This window comes from Eschscholzia californica, unplaced genomic scaffold (assembly GCF_041429995.1).
Source record: "Eschscholzia californica isolate CP2 unplaced genomic scaffold, dmEscCali1.0.p SCAF_6, whole genome shotgun sequence".
In the NCBI taxonomy this organism is placed as follows: domain Eukaryota; kingdom Viridiplantae; phylum Streptophyta; class Magnoliopsida; order Ranunculales; family Papaveraceae; genus Eschscholzia; species Eschscholzia californica.
Genome location: NW_028238483.1, coordinates 33,407,616 through 33,424,848, shown reverse-complemented (window position 1 = coordinate 33,424,848; position 17,233 = coordinate 33,407,616). Strand labels below are relative to the sequence as shown.

At 38.2% G+C, this 17,233-nt stretch overlaps 4 protein-coding genes and 2 pseudogenes across 5 annotated transcripts; 2 read left to right on the top strand and 4 right to left on the bottom strand.

Moving 5' to 3' along the window:
* Nucleotides 1-526: 526 nt before the first annotated feature.
* On the top strand, nucleotides 527-3,609 carry LOC147533820 (cytoplasmic tRNA 2-thiolation protein 1). The gene is made up of 10 exons (XM_086645234.1): nucleotides 527-915; nucleotides 1,007-1,121; nucleotides 1,262-1,404; nucleotides 1,683-1,802; nucleotides 2,075-2,187; nucleotides 2,278-2,370; nucleotides 2,474-2,514; nucleotides 2,619-2,685; nucleotides 2,820-2,931; nucleotides 3,257-3,609. Exons 1-10 carry the CDS (start codon nucleotides 796-798, stop codon nucleotides 3,413-3,415), a joined length of 1,083 nt encoding a protein of 360 aa, XP_086501360.1. The 5' UTR covers nucleotides 527-795; the 3' UTR covers nucleotides 3,416-3,609.
* A 27-nt stretch (nucleotides 3,610-3,636) lies between these two features.
* Nucleotides 3,637-5,093, bottom strand: LOC147533819 (cytochrome b561 and DOMON domain-containing protein At5g47530 pseudogene; annotated as a pseudogene). The gene has a single exon (XR_015228131.1). The product of XR_015228131.1 is annotated as a cytochrome b561 and DOMON domain-containing protein At5g47530 pseudogene (transcript).
* Nucleotides 5,094-5,929: 836 nt separating this feature from the next.
* LOC147533818 (uncharacterized) lies at nucleotides 5,930-6,520 on the bottom strand (the record flags this gene model as incomplete). The annotated part of the gene is made up of 1 exon (XM_086649356.1): nucleotides 5,930-6,520. A coding segment is annotated over one exon (591 nt), but the record flags the coding sequence as incomplete, so codon positions are not given.
* Nucleotides 6,521-7,671: 1,151 nt separating this feature from the next.
* On the bottom strand, nucleotides 7,672-8,877 carry LOC147533817 (cytochrome b561 and DOMON domain-containing protein At5g47530 pseudogene; annotated as a pseudogene).
* A 2,650-nt stretch (nucleotides 8,878-11,527) lies between these two features.
* On the top strand, nucleotides 11,528-15,376 carry LOC147533816 (cation/H(+) antiporter 2-like). Its single transcript, XM_086645230.1, has 4 exons — nucleotides 11,528-12,286; nucleotides 12,562-13,560; nucleotides 13,691-14,595; nucleotides 14,672-15,376. The coding sequence occupies exons 1-4, from the start codon at nucleotides 12,131-12,133 to the stop codon at nucleotides 14,961-14,963; spliced, it is 2,352 nt and encodes a 783-aa protein (XP_086501356.1). The 5' UTR covers nucleotides 11,528-12,130; the 3' UTR covers nucleotides 14,964-15,376.
* On the bottom strand, nucleotides 15,335-16,853 carry CAO (chloroplast signal recognition particle component (CAO)). Its single transcript, XM_086645231.1, has one exon. The coding sequence runs from the start codon at nucleotides 16,851-16,853 to the stop codon at nucleotides 15,594-15,596; it is 1,260 nt and encodes a 419-aa protein (XP_086501357.1). The 3' UTR covers nucleotides 15,335-15,593.
* Between the last annotated feature and the right edge of the window lie 380 nt (nucleotides 16,854-17,233).

Sequence of the window (17,233 nt, the reverse complement as noted above, 5' to 3'; positions counted from 1 at the left end):
TTAAAATAACTAACATTTCCTGTGAATTTTCGCAATCAAACAGACCCTTGATAACTAGAAACGAAGAATACGTGAATGGAGCTTATGAAAAGGGAAGGAGCTTATTTTGACAAATAACTCCAGCAACACTTCTACCACTAACTCTGACCGTCATCACCATTCTTCTCTCTCACTCTCTTACCGTTTTCTTTTCTTTCATTTTTCTTTCTTCCATCCGTCGAAACTTAGAGAGAGGGACAGAGATATAAAGGCAAAGAAAGGAACGAAGAGAGAGATATAGAGGCAAAGAGAGGGGTGGAGAGAGAGAAAGTGATGAAGACGAGAAGAAAAAGAACTCCAATCAGAATCGTCTCCGCGCAGACGACATCAAAAGATCCGGGTGTGTTTGGGAGAAAATCTAATTTTCCCATCCTACAAAATTTTGTACCTCGAAATGTTTTTTTATTTCTCGAACCGACGACCTAATTTTCCGACTATATAAATACTACTAGTTTTTTGTATTGCCACGATAAATTTTGTTCATACAATCATTTTTTTAAGGAACCGACTACGATCTATGTCAGTCGTTACAAAATATTGATACATTATGAAGATGTGATAAGCATAATAACCACCTAAGTTAAAGCCATATTGAAAGAGGCCTAAAGCCATATTGAAGATCTTTGAGGACAAAACAATTTTGAGTCCTAAAATCTAATTCTAATGAAATATAAAGCAGTAGCTCTCTAGTAGTTCTTAACATTCTGCACCATCTCTGTTGTCATCACAACCACTACAACCAGCACCATCATCTTCATGTCAAGGGTGGAGGACGACAACAAGGAGGCACCCTTGAAGAAACCGGGAGCTCGGCAGTTATGCTGCATCTGTAATGAGAGGAGACCTGCACTCAAGAGACCCAAAACCCTAGAACAGGTAAACTTCCAACTCTCCTACTCGCTCAATGATCCTCAATTTGTTCTTTTGTAGCTGGGAAATCTGAGATGGGTTAGGGTTTTGTTTTTAGATATGTAGGGAGTGTTTTTATGCTGTATTTGAGGAGGAGATTCATCGTGCTATAGTTGATAACCAACTTTTCAAGCCTGGTGAACGTATTGCTATTGGTGCTTCTGGTGGAAAAGGTATAAACTTACTATTGCTATTGGAACAAACATTTGGTTCTGTATTTCGTTTCCATTGATATTGGAATTTTGCTAATGAACTTGGAATTCATTTTATTGCTTTGTTTTTTTTTCTTCTTTCTGCGGGGGGATGTTTGCAGATTCCACTGTCCTTGCTTATGTATTAGCTGAGTTGAATCGACGGCATAACTATGGCTTGGATCTCTTTTTATTATCGGTTGATGAAGGGATCACAGGCTATAGGGATGATTCACTTGAAACAGTCAAAAGGAATGAAATTCAGGTGAGCATTTAGTTCTGTAAGCAAGTATATGCTATAAGTTGTTTGGTGAGTTTGATATATATGGTTGTTTGGGTAGCTTCTTCATTATGTATTTATTTTGTTTTTTGTTGTCAATCGAGTTCTGCATTTTGTTGTCGGTATGCTTCATAGTGAGTGCCATATAGTAGTGCTTTCATGTTGTTGCCTGATCAAGTTTTGATGCTTTAGGACTAGGATATTTGCTTACGGATCTTTGTTAATCTTCGCATCGAATAACTTCTTTCGTCTAATCTTTTCAGTATGGGCTACCACTAAAAGTTGTCTCATACAAGGACTTGTATGGATGGACAATGGATGAAATAGTGAAGATGATAGGGTTAAAGAACAACTGTACATTTTGTGGGGTTTTCCGACGTCAGGTAAGGGAACTTGATTTTATTCCTTCAGTTTGTGCTTCTTGTTGGATCTTGATTTTCAAAAAGCGTTGGTCAAGTTATTAGAAACGACAAACATGAGGCACTCAATTGAGAAGGGCAAGTCATCCTCTACGAAAATGTGAATACATCATCAGATCATCTCTATGTCCTACTCATGTTACATCCGTTTCTGCTGCCATCACCTTCTTGTCATGCATTTGCAATTTCTCTTTCAATCATATGATTTGATGAATGGATTTTATTCATACCTGAAGGCTCTTGATCGGGGTGCCGCATTGTTAAAAGTGGATAAGCTCGTAACTGGTCATAATGCAGATGATATTGCTGAAACTGTTCTTTTAAACATCTTAAGAGGTGACATTGCAAGGTAATTCATCGAAAAGAAATGCATCCTCTGTGATGTGTTGTCTTCGTTGATTTCATAAGCATAACGCATTTATTGTCGTTCTGTCTCTAGGTTGGGTAGGTGCACATCTATAACCACTGGTGAGGATGGACCCATTCCAAGATGCAAGCCGTTCAAGTATACCTATGAGAAGGAAATTGTTATATATCCTTTCACTTAACTGACTTATTTGAGATTATTTTGTATAATTTCTACTTAAACCTTCAGTTTTACGTGTTCTTGAAAACCTTGACCTGATGATGTTCACGTATGCATATTTCAAGAAGCTCGACTACTTCTCTACCGAATGTAATAATTTGATTTCCAGTTTCTCTTTCATCCTCAATACGATAATCTTATCATTACATCTGCATTTCTATTCATCTTACAAACGTTCACCGTGAAAATTTCAGGCATTTATTCTCCTAATGCGTATCGTGGTTTCGCTCGGGAATTTATTAAAGATTTAGAAAGACTCAGGTACTTTTCCGGTATTCAAATACATATCTAGTTAGTGATGCTTAAGACATGTTAATGTTGTATTGCCAGTATTACGATAATCCTTATTATGCCTTCTCCATTCATGAATATTGGTTTTTGTTTGGCTGGTGCAGGCCCCAGGCTATACTTGATATAATCAAATCAGGTGAGAACTTTAGGATAGCCACTTCCACAAAAATGCCAGAGCAAGGAACATGCGAACGTTGCGGCTACATATCTAGTCAAGTAAGTTTTCTAATTTATATTCCTTGTAATATGTATGTTCGTATAAATAGTTTATGATAATACTGCAACAATTAGTGCAAGTACCAGTTAGGCAGACACTCTAGAATTCAAGGCAATCACATAACATAAAGAAAATATCTCAAGTTGGAAATGGGATTGAATCCTTGTGAAGTTAAATAATTTATGCATCTCCCAGGACCCTTTCCACTTATGGTTGCAAAATCGACTAGACATATCTCATAGTATCATGGTTATTAAGATTCTCTTGTTGATTTCTTAAGAAGTGAAAAAACTATGTTGGCTCATCGAACCATTGTATGTGCAGAAGTGGTGCAAAGCATGTGTTTTGTTGGAAGGACTGAACCGAGGTTTACCCAAGCTGGGAATTGGGCGAAGCAGAGGAGATAATGGTCACAAAGAGTCAGAAAAGACAAATGGAACAAGAGATATCCAGAGCAAACCTTGTGGAACCTTGGACTTCTGATCTCAGATATATATCATGTTCTTACTGTTTCGACAGAAGTTTTCTTCACGAGGTTTAGACCCACTATGAAATCTGAGTGTGGTTTTAGTCGTTCTTGTAACACTTTCAACACTAATTCACATAGCATTCTTGATTTACATCATGTAGCAATATAAACTAATTTCTGATTTCCTAATGATTCTTATTTAGTAAAAGACTAAAAGGTGTCCTTCCAAATGTTGTAAGAGCAATAACGTTTGCTCATATAAATTATTCAATTTTTATATGAGCAATACCAGCTAGATTGAAGAAAACAGAAATACAAGAAGATCTCAGTTCCAAAGTTTAGTATATGCAGTCTAAAATTCAAGTACACTTTCCAATTATCAAAACAGAAAGTTCGGAGACATATCAGAGCAATCAAATCCAAAATAATAAAACATGAATTCTGACAGGTTTGTTAAATCAAAACTCCAGTAAATAATTGTAAAATCTAGACCATGACATCAGGGGTTGGTAGCTTAGTGGCAGTCGTGGCGCTCTTGTTCTTCTTTTTGATAATCACGGACCACGAGATAAGTTCTAGAGCAACGGCCATGGCACCCAAAGTAGATATAACTCCGATGTAGATATTCTTCCACTTCTTCTCGGGGTCTAATATGTCAATACCTTTAAAAACGTTCAATACACTCAACACAATCACGACATAACCCGTCAACTGATGATAGACATTCCAGTAGCATCTGTACTTGTGGTCTGGTTTTGGCCTTAAACGCAATGCAAGGACCTGTAGTGTAGCGAGAGCAAAGAGAACAATGCCGATATACCTGTGAGCGTCGTATTGAATGCCCGAAGATTTCTTACCCAACACTAGACCAGTTGCCCACCCACCAACACCAACCGCATAAGCAGTCGTCTGACATGCTATGTGCAAGTAAAACCATGCCGGCCCTGTGGACTCGACTCTCTTCAAGTTCCTTGCAATTATCGCACCCAACGGCATTAGTGTTCCCCAACTCACGGCATTCAACACCCCATGTACATTCTTGAGTTTAATTATTGGACTTGCTCCTCCTTTTGTTGGTTTTGATATGTATCCTGAGAGAAGATTAAGAGAACCAAAAGATCGAACATTGGGTCCTGAAATACGGTGCATCCCAGGAGTTATTCCGTCAAGAAGAGGCCCATCTTGCCATAATTGATTTATAGTTGTAATGTTATCGTCAGGAAGTTCGAATGTTGCAAATATAGTGATCTCATTATTGGCGTAGGTTGAAGATATATCATGAACAGGGAAACTAAGAGGTCCTTGTTGGAGTTGGGTTTTGTAACTATTCAATGGGGAAGAGTAGGCATGCATCGAACCATTGGGACCTTGAAAAGCAACAAAAGCTTGGGCTCCAACCATACCAGTTTTAGTAGGATTGATTGCCCATGCGACCCACATTGAAGAAGTGATGTTTGCGTGTCGATAAGCGATATCAACAATTCTGGTTGATTGATTGAAATTCCAGTGAATGAAAGAGTCGAGAGCGGGGAGATCATTGCAGAAGTTGTAAACACGGGGGGTTTCGTCTTGGGCAAAAGAATAGTTGGAGCAAGTTTGTTGAAGTAGTTGAGCAGAGAATGAAGATGAAAAGAAGAGAAGAAGAATGAAACTGAGAAGGAAAAGAGGTGATTTGAAAAGAGAATAAGACATCTTATTATTGATTGATTGATGGATGGTACCTTGTGGTGATGATCAATCAAGAAGAAGAAGAACTTAAAAGAGGTGGAAGAGTAGAGAGGCAGTAGTCGATCAAGTAGTATTATGGATTGTCTAGTGTAGTGTGGGTCTTGTATTTATATATGTTAAGAAGAGATTTGTTCCTAAACCTAGTTGGATTTCTATTTCCCATCTCTAACCGACAAATAAACTTTCTAATTCTTGTTCAATTCAAGTAGCATCCAGGAACAACAAATTCAGTTATTAGTTTCTATTTCCCATCTCTAACCGACTTATAACCTTTCTAATTCTTGTTTTTGATAAAGTTCCAAGTGTAGGATCCAAGAAACAACAAATTCAGTAGTTTCTATTTCTAATTACTCCCAATTAAGTCCTAACTCGAGTAGAATTGAATGACCCCAATTAACACTTATTCCAAATCTGGGGTAGACCATGGAATGGCTTAGGCAACAATTATTCACCCCTTAGTTCCACCTATCCAAGGAATTGTCAAGAAGTCAAATATGATAGATTCATCAAATCTACTTAAATCCAATTTGGAGAGTCGAACTATATTTTATACGGTTCGTTCGACTAGGTACTAGATTGTCAATGGGAAAAAACAAAATACGAAATAAAGATATAGAAAATTCATAAGTTACAAAATGACCACGAAAATTTGATTTACATTAGTTCTATATACACTTCCATGTTAATAGTTACATAAATTCTCTTTCTGTCCTTCTGGATCCATTGGCTAGTCCGTCCAATTACAGAAGCCAATGAGGGATCGCAGAATTCGTTCTCGAGAACAAAAAACAGTAGAGCTTCTACTGTGTGAAAATGTTAAGAAGAGAGACTCGGGTTTGAATTAGGCGCCTTGAGATGGACTCGAACCCACTCTCCACGCCTTCAATTCTGCTCTCCAATGCCTCTAAACTTCTCTGTGCCATTTGTAGATTTTGCATCTCGGAGTCTTTGCTTGAATCATGCCGGAAGAGGGAATAGACTACTGAATCATCTACGAATCTTACTTGTCGCTTTTGAATGAACTTTGATACTAATGCCCACTTTGTGAGCTTTGGTTCAGACATGAAAGCCATGACTGAGTTCTCAAATATTGAAATTGTGACTGCTTTTACTTCTCGTAGAACCCGAATCACCATATTTAGATGGTCATAATCTTGGTCCAAAAGAGAAGATGAGGAAACTAGTACTTTCCTCTCCATTCTTTTCAAGTCTTCAAGGCACTTGTTTATACACTTATTCATCTTCTTTCTACTTGATAGATAAGCTTCAACCTTCTCTTCTTTGAAGGAATTTTCACCTCTTCTTCGAAGAGCTGATCGAAGTTCACCTGCGTTTTCTTTTATCTGTGACAAGATTTCCCTTGCGGTGACACAAATGTCAAGTAGTTTGATGGTGCCAAAACCGATATCAAAGTCATCGATGCACTTAAGGTAATTATATAGACGAAAATATCGGTGATTAAAATATGGATCATATAATGCACTTCTTGTACCTTTGCTAGTCGTATTCAGAGAGGAGAATGAACGTTATATCTGCAGGTTGGTACGATGAATTGGAGCTTCATGAACAGGAATCATGGAGCAATCTGGGACATGAGTCCAATTCCAGATGGAGAGTTGTTGTTCAGGATATTAGTGACCGGAGGATACGGTAGAGCAACTGTAATCACAGAGAAAGCTTTGCCAGCTGACTGGAAGGCCGAAGGTGGGTGCAGTATATGACTTGGGTGTTCAGATCACCGATATTGCCCATGAGAGCTGCTCTCCTTGTAACGATGATCAACATTGGGAATGAGAAAGATCAATCATCGTATTAAAGATATCTAGCTAAAACATTCTCTTATAAAAAAGCTTCAATATGGAACCGATGACTAATATTCTGTTGGTCTTTCATTAGTAAGCCTAGCTACAATGGTGTAATGGTTTCGTTTCCGAGTGTTGTCTATTAAATTCATGTAAAACATTGTCGAAACTAGATATATGATATTTCACTTTCACTCTTGCACGTTTCAAGTAACAGCACTGTTGCCCTATTGCACAAATGACCAATTTTTTATATATAACTGAAATAAATGAAGACGGGCCAGCGAAGTAAAAGAAAGAAAAACAATCCAAGGACATCTAAAAACAAATGATTCTTGAAACAATGCCGTTTAAGTGGCCTAACGATCTAAAAATTCCATACAATTATCAAGTAAACTTCAAAAAGAATATAAAACGAAGAACGAATGTACTCTACATGGTATATAGCTACACCATCATCTCAGGTTGGGATACTTCTTCGCTTTAACGGGCATTGCTAGTTCCGTTCTACAAATGAATGACCCTCTAAGTATTAAGTATTCAATGTGACTAAACTAGAAATATCAGCTAGAGTGCAGGATACGAAAATAAATAATGTATATTCAGTTTAAAATTTAAGTACACTTTCGAATTATCAAAAAAGAATGTTTTCGCGACATATTAGACCAATTCAATCCAGAAAAAGAACATGAATTCCAATAGGTTTGTTAAATCAAAACTCCAGTAAATAATTGTAAAATCTAGACCATGACATCAGGGGTTGGTAGCTTAGTGGCAGTTGTGGCGATCTTGTTCTTCTTTTTGATAATCACGGACCACGAGATAAGTTCTAGAGCAACGGCTATGGCACCCAAAGTTGATATAACTCCGATGTAGATATTCTTCCACTTCTTCTCGGGGTCTAATATGTCAATACCTTTAAAAACGTTCAATACACTCAACACAATCACGACATAACCTGTCAACTGATGATAGACATTCCAGTAGCATCTGTACTTGTGGTCTGGTTTTGGCCTTAAACGCAATGCAAGGACCTGTAGTGTAGCGAGAGCAAAGAGAACAATGCCGATATACCTGTGAGTGTCGTATTGAATGCCTGAAGATTTCTTACCCAATACTAGACCAGTTGCCCACCCACCAACACCAATTGCATAAGCAGTCGTCTGACATGCTATGTGCAAGTAAAACCATGCCGGCCCTGTGGACTCGACTCTCTTCAAGTTCCTTGCAATTATCGCACCCAACGGCATTAGTGTTCCCCAACTCACGGCATTCAACACCCCATGTACATTCTTGAGTTTAATTCTTGGACTTGCTCCTCCTTTTGTTGGTTTTGATATGTATCCTGAGAGAAGATTAAGAGAACCAAAAGATCGAACATTGGTTCCTGAAATACGGTGCATCCCAGGAGTTATTCCGTCAACAAGAGGTCCATCTTGCCATAACTGATTTATAGTTGTAATGTTATGGTCAGGAAGTAGGAATGTTGCAAATATAGTGATCTCGTTATTGGCGTAGGTTGAAGATATATCATGAACAGGGAAACTAAGAGGTCCCTCTTGGAGTTGGGTTTTGTAACTATTCAATGGGGAAGAGTAGGCATGCATTGAACCATTGGGACCTTGAAAAGCAACAAAAGCTTGGGCTCCAACCATACCAGTTTTAGTAGGATTGATTGCCCATGCAACCCATGTTGAAGAAGTGATGTTTGCGTGTCGATAAGCGATATCAACAATTCCGGTTGATTGGTTGAAATTCCAGTGGATGAAAGAGTTGAGAACAGGAAGATCATTGCAGAAGTTGTAAAGACGGTGGGTTTCATCGTGGGCAAAAGAATAGTTGGAGCAAGTTTGTTGAAGTAGTTGAGCAGAGGATGAAGATGAAAAGAAGAGAAGAATAATGAAAGTGAGAAGGAAAAGAGGTGATTTGAAAAGAGAAGAAGACATGTTAATATTGAGGATGGGTGATGATCAATGAAGAAGAAGAAGAAGAACTTAAAAGTGGTGGAAGAGTAGAGAGGTAGTAGTCGCAAGTAAGTAATATGGATTCTCAAGTGTAGTGGAGTTCTTCTATATATATACATGTTAAGAGATATCTTCCTAAACCTACTTGAATTTCTATTTCCCATCTCCAACCGACAAATAACTTTCTAATTCTTGTTTTTGATAAAGTTAAAGTAGGATCCAGGAAACAACAAATTCAATCTGTAGCTTTTAATAACTTTTTTTTTTTTATGAGATTAGCTTTTAATAACTTATAAGTGCATAATATATGTTTTTAAATCACTTGGAGTGCTACAAAAAATGAGTAACTATCCCTTCTCCTAAATTTTGTCATTATTTAGTATTTTTTTTTTCTTTGAGTTATAATCAGAATGTTCATTCATAATATGGAATACGATCTATAACATTAAATGGTTTGATTCTTTTGACTCCTTTGAGTACAACATGGATTTACTAAAGTAAACTATAACACGAAACTTACTCTAAGGTCATGTTTGGCGCGCGGGAATGGAATGTGATTCCCAAGAATCACATTCCCGTAACGTGATTCTTGAGAATCAGATTACTGTAGTTTGATGTTTGGTTTGATCATGAATGAGAAGTTGATTCCAAACATATTCCTAATTAGGTGTTTGGTTCGTACAAGAATAGGAATGTAGATATTTGTAAAAGTTCACTTTTATCCTTACTTAAACTACATAAAATACACATCAACTTTGTTATATATTAAAATCAGTATTATTTATTCAAATTCGTAGATATGAAATAATAACACGATACACCAATGGCTTTATTTATTATCAGTATTAATTTAAAGATAATAAATAAAGGTCTTAATAAAAGTTTATCTAAAATAAAACTCTGTGGTGGTTTGGGTTTAAAACCCTAGTTTAATCATGATTTATAAATCACACGGTAATCAATATTTTGTTAAGAATATATTTATCAATAAATATTAACATATGTGATTCCGTGGGAATGAGAATCATAAATCCACCTCCCCTAGATTTGCTATTACTCCTTTTTGAGGGAATCACATTCCCGGGCCCACGTCATTTCCACAAGCCAAACAATGATTTGGAATGTGATTTCCAGGAACCACATTCCATTCCCACGCCATTCCCGCACGCCAAACACGGTCTAAAAGTAAAGATAACATGAAGGGAAAGAAGTACAATATTGCAAAATTAAAATAAAAAGACCTTAAAAGTCACAAATAAAAAGATCCTAAAAGATCACGAAGGAGACCCTAGAGGTCGTGCAACGTTATTATACTTAATGAAGAAAAATGAACCAAGTAGAGACGAATTGCATCAAGAACACACAATCTCAAAGAAGAAATATGAATGTCACGGGAAACTTTAACATTTGATTTTAAAGATGAAGATTGAGTTATATCACAACTTTATCTTCTTGAGCGAAGATAAATCAGTCTTCTCTTTTCCTTTCATCTTCATTTAAAAATCAAATCAAAGTTGTTGTATGATGTCCATCTCTCTTTCCTTTCTGTAAGACATCTTCAATTTGGTGAAATGGAAGATGAAGAACCCCATAAAGATTGAAAAACCGCCGTCATACACTGTTTTTTTCCTCCTTCCTCGTCACTAAAAACGAAGAAAGATGTAAAAAACAAGAGAAAAACTAAATTAATATTAAAATAAAGAAACTCTCCTTCAATAGTGAAGGAGATCCCGACGAAGGGACCTCTCTATCGAAAATCGAATATCTCGAAAAGAACTCTCTGCAGAAACGGTTTTTAAAAAAATAGTAACTAGGTCTATCAATATTTTGTATAAAGAATGTATATTGTAGAGTTAATTCCTATATGGCCCCCTACTTTGTGACCAGCTTTCTTTATGGCTCCCAAATTTCTGTAAATTCAAATATGGCCCCCTATTTTCATGGAAATGTCATAACTACCCTTCCCATTAATATATTTTCAAAATAAAATTAAAAACAAAAACCTAAATTCCACCTCACTTCCCTCTCCACCACTCATCTCTCTCCACGTCACCTCTCTCTCTCCAAGTCAGCACTCTCATGAAGGTCGCCGGCCGGAAAATTTTCCGGCCGGCGACCTTCAAACTTGAAATTTTTTTTTTCCACTCATCTCTCTCTCTCTAAAAATTCCGGCGAAGGGGGTTTCCCTTCGCCGGAATCTGGTCTGTTGAAGAACAGACCGATCTGGTCTGTTCTTCAACAGACCAGATTCCGGCGAAGGGAAACCCCCTTCGCCGGAATTTTTAGAGAGAGAGAGAGATGAGTGAAAAAAAAAAAATTATATATTTTTTTTTAAGTTTGAAGGTCGCCGGCCGGAAAATTTTCCGGCCGACAACCTTCATGAGAGTGCTGACTTGGAGAGAGAGAGAGGTGAGTTGGAGAGAGAAGTGACGTGGAGAGAGATGAGTGGTGGAGAGGGAAGTGAGGTGGAATTTAGGTTTTTGTTTTTAATTTTATTTTGAAAATATATTAATGGGAAGGGTAGTTATGACATTTCCATGAAAATAGGGGGCCATATTTGAATTTACAGAAATTTGGGGGCCATAAAGGAAGCTGGTCACAAAGTAGGAGGCCATATAGGAATTAACTCTATATTGTAATACAAAGTAGTAGTAAAAAAGACTAGCTGGATGGAAGAAGGGGAGGGGGACTTTGGAAATGGCTGTGAGTTTTTAGATGAGATTTTAATAGTCATTACACCTGATCATGAAAGAGAAAAGATGAGGATGGGACTTTGGAAATGGCTGTCCCAAATTAAATGAAAGAGAAAACCAAACCAAAAATGATATTGAGGAGGGAGAATTGGAAGGTGATATAGACACGTAAGTAGTTCTAAACTGTTCGATGAAATTCCGCAAAGAAAGCTCTTCCACCCAATTTTTTTGTTTTCTTGTTAGCCACCATCCACCATGTTCGCTTCCTTCCCCTCCTACCCTTCTTTCTGATCAATCAAAATCAATCTAAGAAAAGATGATGAGAAGAAATGGTGACATAGAAACACAATGTAATGAACAAGTCATCAAGGGGAAGAGAGGAGAGGACTGAACCCCCATCCCACATCCTCAACTTTCTTCCCCTCTACCTCATCTTTCTCCATCCTCCTCCCACCACCACCACCACCACCACCACAAAGGAGATCCCAGATACCCAATCATCTCTCTGTCTCTGTTTGCCTTTTGTTTTTTGAAAAACAGCAATGTCGACCATTCTCAATGCAAAACCATGCCTTGGGGATGACCCTTTCTCCTTTGTGCATATGGGTACAGAGATATTCAGTTTTCTAGTTTTCTCTCACCTTTTCAATCTCATCCTCAAACCCTTTGGCCAAGGTGGTCCTGTTTCCCAAGTTCTGGTAAGAAAGCATATTTACTGATCCTTCCCTTTTATGTTTAGGAAATATTTTAATTGTGCATGACCAAACATGAGCTAGTATGATTGATAATGTTAATGAACATATTTTCTGGTCATAACAGAGTTACCAAATATGAAATTTAGAGTACGAAAAGCTTCTTTAGTTTCAGTAATGGCGCTTGTCTGGAAAGGGTCTAATAATTGTTTGAATAATAATCGTAGTTAGATGGTTGAAGAGATCGTACTTATTTGAACATTTTTTTTTGTTGTGAACAGGCTGGGATGGTTCTAGGTCCTATAGGACTCTCTCATATCAAACTCTTCAAACAATCGATCTTCGGTGATTCCCCACAAATTTACAATCAAACCTTAGCTACATTTATTCGTATAATTTACATGTTCCTCTTTGGGTTAGAGATGGATTTTTCTTACTTCCTTCGTAGCTTTAAGTTTGCATCTTGGGTTGCCTATAGTAGTGTTGTATCTTGCATCGTTTTAGCCGCTGCTTTCTCCCCCCTGTTATATCACCAAGCAGATTCCAGTGGGAACGGGTTCTCGTTCTTTATTTGCATGATGATGCTTTTAGCTAGCACTTCATCTCCTACGGTGATCAAGATGACAGCTGAACTGAAGATTGATTCTTCGGAGGTTGGGAGGTTGGCCATACTTTCTGCATTGATCAATGAACTCTCAGTCTTGTTCGGAATTGCGGTAACTTCAACGTGGGGCAGGGGAGTTTTGAACTTTTGGGGGGTTATTAAAGGGATTAGTATTTCTCTAACTTTTGCTCTAGTAGCAATAGCCCTGAATCAGCGAGTGGCTAAGTATTATAACAGACGGAATCCACATCGGAAGCACCTCAAGAACATAGAGGTGTTTTCAATTATGTTAGTAGTCACATTCGTCTCGGTCTATGCAGAAATGTGGGGTTATAACAGCAGCATTACTTGTTTCTTCCTTGGTTTAATGTTCCCCAGAGAAGGGAAGACATATAGGACTTTGGTTCACAAAATGGCTTACCCTGTAGACAACTTCTTACTCCCACTCTTTTTTGCCAATATGGGGTTTCAATTAAATCTCAGAGGCGCAGATCGGGGAAGTATCGGGATAATCATTCTCATTATCTTCTTAAGCATCAGTGCAAAATTCGGCGGTGCTTTTGTGTGTTGTCGTTACTTGAATATCAACCCAAAGGACAGCATTTTCCTCGCTCTTCTAATGAACGTTAAAGGTCATGCTGGTCTTCTGATCGTAAGTTTGGCTTCCGTGAAATATGTAAGTCTTCCTCTCCTCTATTCTCCTTATTTCAGAACAACAGAGTCACAGACCAATGTGTTATCTTATTTTGGAAACAATACTATAGATATCAACACGTTTGTAAAGTTTGGTTTGCTATTTTTGGCAGAAATGGACAGAAAAGGTTTACAATATGTATCTAGTGACAGTGGTGTTTAACACAGTAATAGTAGGTCCATTTCTGGCATTGATAGTAAGAAGAGAAGATAAATCCATGGCATTCAGGCATGTCGGACTAGAGATGCAAAAGCCCGACAGTGAAGTACGGACACTAGCTTGTGTTCATGGGCCGCGTCATGTACGCACAATGGTTACTATTATTGCTGCATCACTAGGTTCTCGCAAGTTTCCATTTGCCACATTCGTTATGCACCTAGTTGAGCTCACTGACAAGTCTTCATCTGACTTATTATATAACCAACACGAGGACATTGCTGATGATGAAGATTATGGTGGAAATGATGAATTAGAGATCAATGAAAACATCGATTCCTTCGTTACTGATACCCGAGTTCCGATCCACCAGGTGAAGCTTATATCACATATTACTACTATGCATAGCGATTTGTGCAACAGTGCAAAGAACTTGAGAGTTTCCATTATTATCCTTCCATTTCACAAGCACCAACGTGTAGACGGAAAGATGCAAACAAGCAAAGAAGGAATAAGGACGACCAACCAAAAGGTTCTCCGAGCTGCTCCTTGTTCTGTCGGGATTCTTGTCGATAGAGGTTTTGCTCCAAAACAAGTATCCGATTCAGAGATGAAGCAACAAGTTGCAGCTTTGTTTTTCGGAGGACCTGATGATCGTGAGGCATTAGCGTATAGTAGTCAGATGGCTATGCATCCTGATGTGAAGTTAACGGTCTTTAGATTCTTGCCTGTAACAAGCAAAGAGCTCCAAGCTAGCATTAATATGGCGTCAAACGAAGAAGATGAGATTCTAATGGACATCATGACTCATGTCACAGAGAAGGATGCGGACGAAGCCTTCCTAGCTAATTTCTGTAACAGGTATTTAATACAACATCAAAACTCGTACCTTCTTGTTTTTTCAGTTAATTAAACATCATGTATGGCTGTAACTTAGGTACGTGACCCTAAGGCATGCGAATTATGTAGAGAAGTTTGTAGAGAACGGAACAGAAACAATGGCGGTTTTAAGTGAGATGAAAGACATGTACTCGTTGTTTGTAGTTGGTAAGGGTGGTCGTGGACTTTCACCATTAACAACGGGGATGAGCGACTGGGAAGAATGCCCAGAGCTCGGAGTTGTAGGAGATGTTTTAGCTTCCTCAGATATGGTTATGAGTGCTTCAGTTTTGGTCATCCAACAACACAGAGCTCTTAAAAATGAATATATAGATCATCATGCGCCATAGTCCTACGCTGCACCTGAAACATTTTTATTCTAAACCCATCCCTGAGCTCCCAATTCCAGTCACTTGGAGGTAGTCCTCGACAGAGGAACTAGAGCTTACCCGGCTGAGAGGGTTACTGAACAAAACAAAAGCTTCTGCAGTTTCAAGCTTGTATGATAGATCAACTCTTGAAGATGGTGTCTGCAGTTAAAGTCAAAGACAACGAAGATGGGTTTGATTGAGATCAAGAAATTGTTGATCCTTCGGGCTAGAAATTTATAGAAGATGCATGATCTTAGACAGATTTTATTCAGATTATTTATGTTGTAGTGAACATATAGGCCTGTAAACTACTGTAGGCATAGTAAAATTTTGTTGACAGATTCTCAACATTTGTTAGTGAATTGAATGACTCAAGTCTTGATCACTGAAAACATGAAACATGAAACTTGGATTGGTCCATCAACATAAGCCATTCTCTCTCTTCTCTTTCTCTGTCTTTCTCTCTCTAGCTAGTGATGAGTGTATACTGTATACCCATTCACGCTTCATCACCCAAACATTTAAAATGATAAAGTATGGCCAGAATCAATAGAAAACAAAATCAATCTAACATATTCATCCAAAAACTATAAGCTTGAGTTCAAGTTTTCAAGATGTTGACTGAGCTTCATTCTGAACTTTTGATTCATGACCCAAACCAGCTTGTCTCAGTTCAAATTCCTTGATCAATTCAGGATCAACATTCTCTTCAGGTTCCCAAGTTGCTTCTTCAATATCTGTCCATTTCACCAAAAACTCTCTCTTCCCTTCCCCATCTTCTTCTTCTTCCTCTGTTCTTCTGCAACTAATCACAGCTTCAGCTACTGCATATTCTAACCCATCTTCAAAATCTTTAATCAAATCCTCTGCAATCAAATTACTTCTAACCCATTCTTTCTCTTCACTATCCTTCCACTTCACTAAATACTCCATTGTCTTCTCATCTTTACCTCTCTTCTCTACTATCTCTTCCACTTCCGCGAACTCGTAAATGGCTTCTTCCAAAACTCTGATCACATTCTCAAGTCCTAATCTTCTTGCAAACTGAACTGGACTCCCTTTGGGTGTGGCCATTAGTACTTCCTTTGCTAAATCCAATGGAGTACGTCCTCTCTCATCTTCTACCTCAGGATCTGCACCTAGTTCAATCAGAAGACGAACTACACCTGGTTTTACATATCCAGCTGCCATGTGAAGAGCTGCAAGACCACCACGAATGTCTTTGTGATTCATATCGGCACCTGCCGAAGCTAATAAACGTACACATGGTTCAGAGCCAAGCCCAGAGACAAAGATAAGTGCAGTGCGCCCGTCTTCGTCTACTGCATTAACGTCTCGACCTCCATAACTACCATCTTCTTCTTGTTCTTCTTCTAGAAGTTTCTGGAAGGCGGTTTCGTCGGCTTTTTTAGCAGCTGTCCACCAAGGAGTTTCGTATTCAGCTAGAACATCTTTGGCTATGAAAGATGAAGGAACCCATGAAGGGGTATGACCATCTTTCCATTCTATTAAGTACTCCATTAATTCATCTGTGGTGGACGAAGAAGATGCAGAACCTTCATTTTCTTCGACTGTGGCTCTTCTGCTTCCGATGATTCTCTTTACCTCTCCGTACGATGATTCATCTTCTTCTTCCTGAGTTTGTGGGGTGAGTTTTTCTACTACTTGGTCGACGAAGAATGAGGTTGTTTGTTGCTGTTTATCTTCCACAGCAGAGGTTCTGAGGTTAAACCTATGAGAGAGAGAGGTAAGAGAGAGAGGGAGGAAGTTGTTAGTGGTGGTGGGTTCATGGAGGAAGGAGGAGAAGATGGGTTTAGGATAGGAGTTTTTGAGATGAGAGAGATATGAATTTAGGAAGAGAGCTTCCATTGTTGTTGGAATTTTGGAGTTGTGATGTGGGGGTAAGTCTGGTTTTTGAATGGTGAAGGAATCATTGGCCAACCCTTCAAATTATCCAGAAAAAGAAGAAAAGAGAGATTGGATATTGGTGATAAGAAACCACATCTTCATCCTTTGTCTTCTTCTCCTCCTATATTGTTACACCTCTTTTACATCTTCATTTACACCATAAATAACTAATTGGACATGAAATAAGGTGTAATTGCAAGATGATCCCATAACATTACCAACTCGATCAATTGTCCCCTAACTTTGTCCGATATTCGCAGTTGGCCCCATTTTTTCCATTACCATTAGTCTTCCTACTAAATTAACTTTTACATTTTCATTTTCACACTTCTATGTTCTTA

What these genes read in the sequence shown, in the direction of transcription:
- LOC147533816 (XM_086645230.1), top strand. Translation starts at nt 12,131, where the DNA reads ATGTCGACCATTCTCAATGCAAAACCATGCCTTGGGGATGACCCTTTC. An exon ending in GTCCTGTTTCCCAAGTTCTG is followed by an intron (nt 12,287 to 12,561) that starts GTAAGAAAGCAT and finishes TGTTGTGAACAG; the next exon opens with GCTGGGATGGTTCTAGGTCC. An exon ending in GTTTGGCTTCCGTGAAATAT is followed by an intron (nt 13,561 to 13,690) that starts GTAAGTCTTCCT and finishes TATTTTTGGCAG; the next exon opens with AAATGGACAGAAAAGGTTTA.
- LOC147533820 (XM_086645234.1), top strand. Translation starts at nt 796, where the DNA reads ATGTCAAGGGTGGAGGACGACAACAAGGAGGCACCCTTGAAGAAACCG. An exon ending in TGGTGCTTCTGGTGGAAAAG is followed by an intron (nt 1,122 to 1,261) that starts GTATAAACTTAC and finishes GGATGTTTGCAG; the next exon opens with ATTCCACTGTCCTTGCTTAT. An exon ending in AAAGATTTAGAAAGACTCAG is followed by an intron (nt 2,686 to 2,819) that starts GTACTTTTCCGG and finishes TGGCTGGTGCAG; the next exon opens with GCCCCAGGCTATACTTGATA.
- CAO (XM_086645231.1), bottom strand. Translation starts at nt 16,853, where the DNA reads ATGGAAGCTCTCTTCCTAAATTCATATCTCTCTCATCTCAAAAACTCC.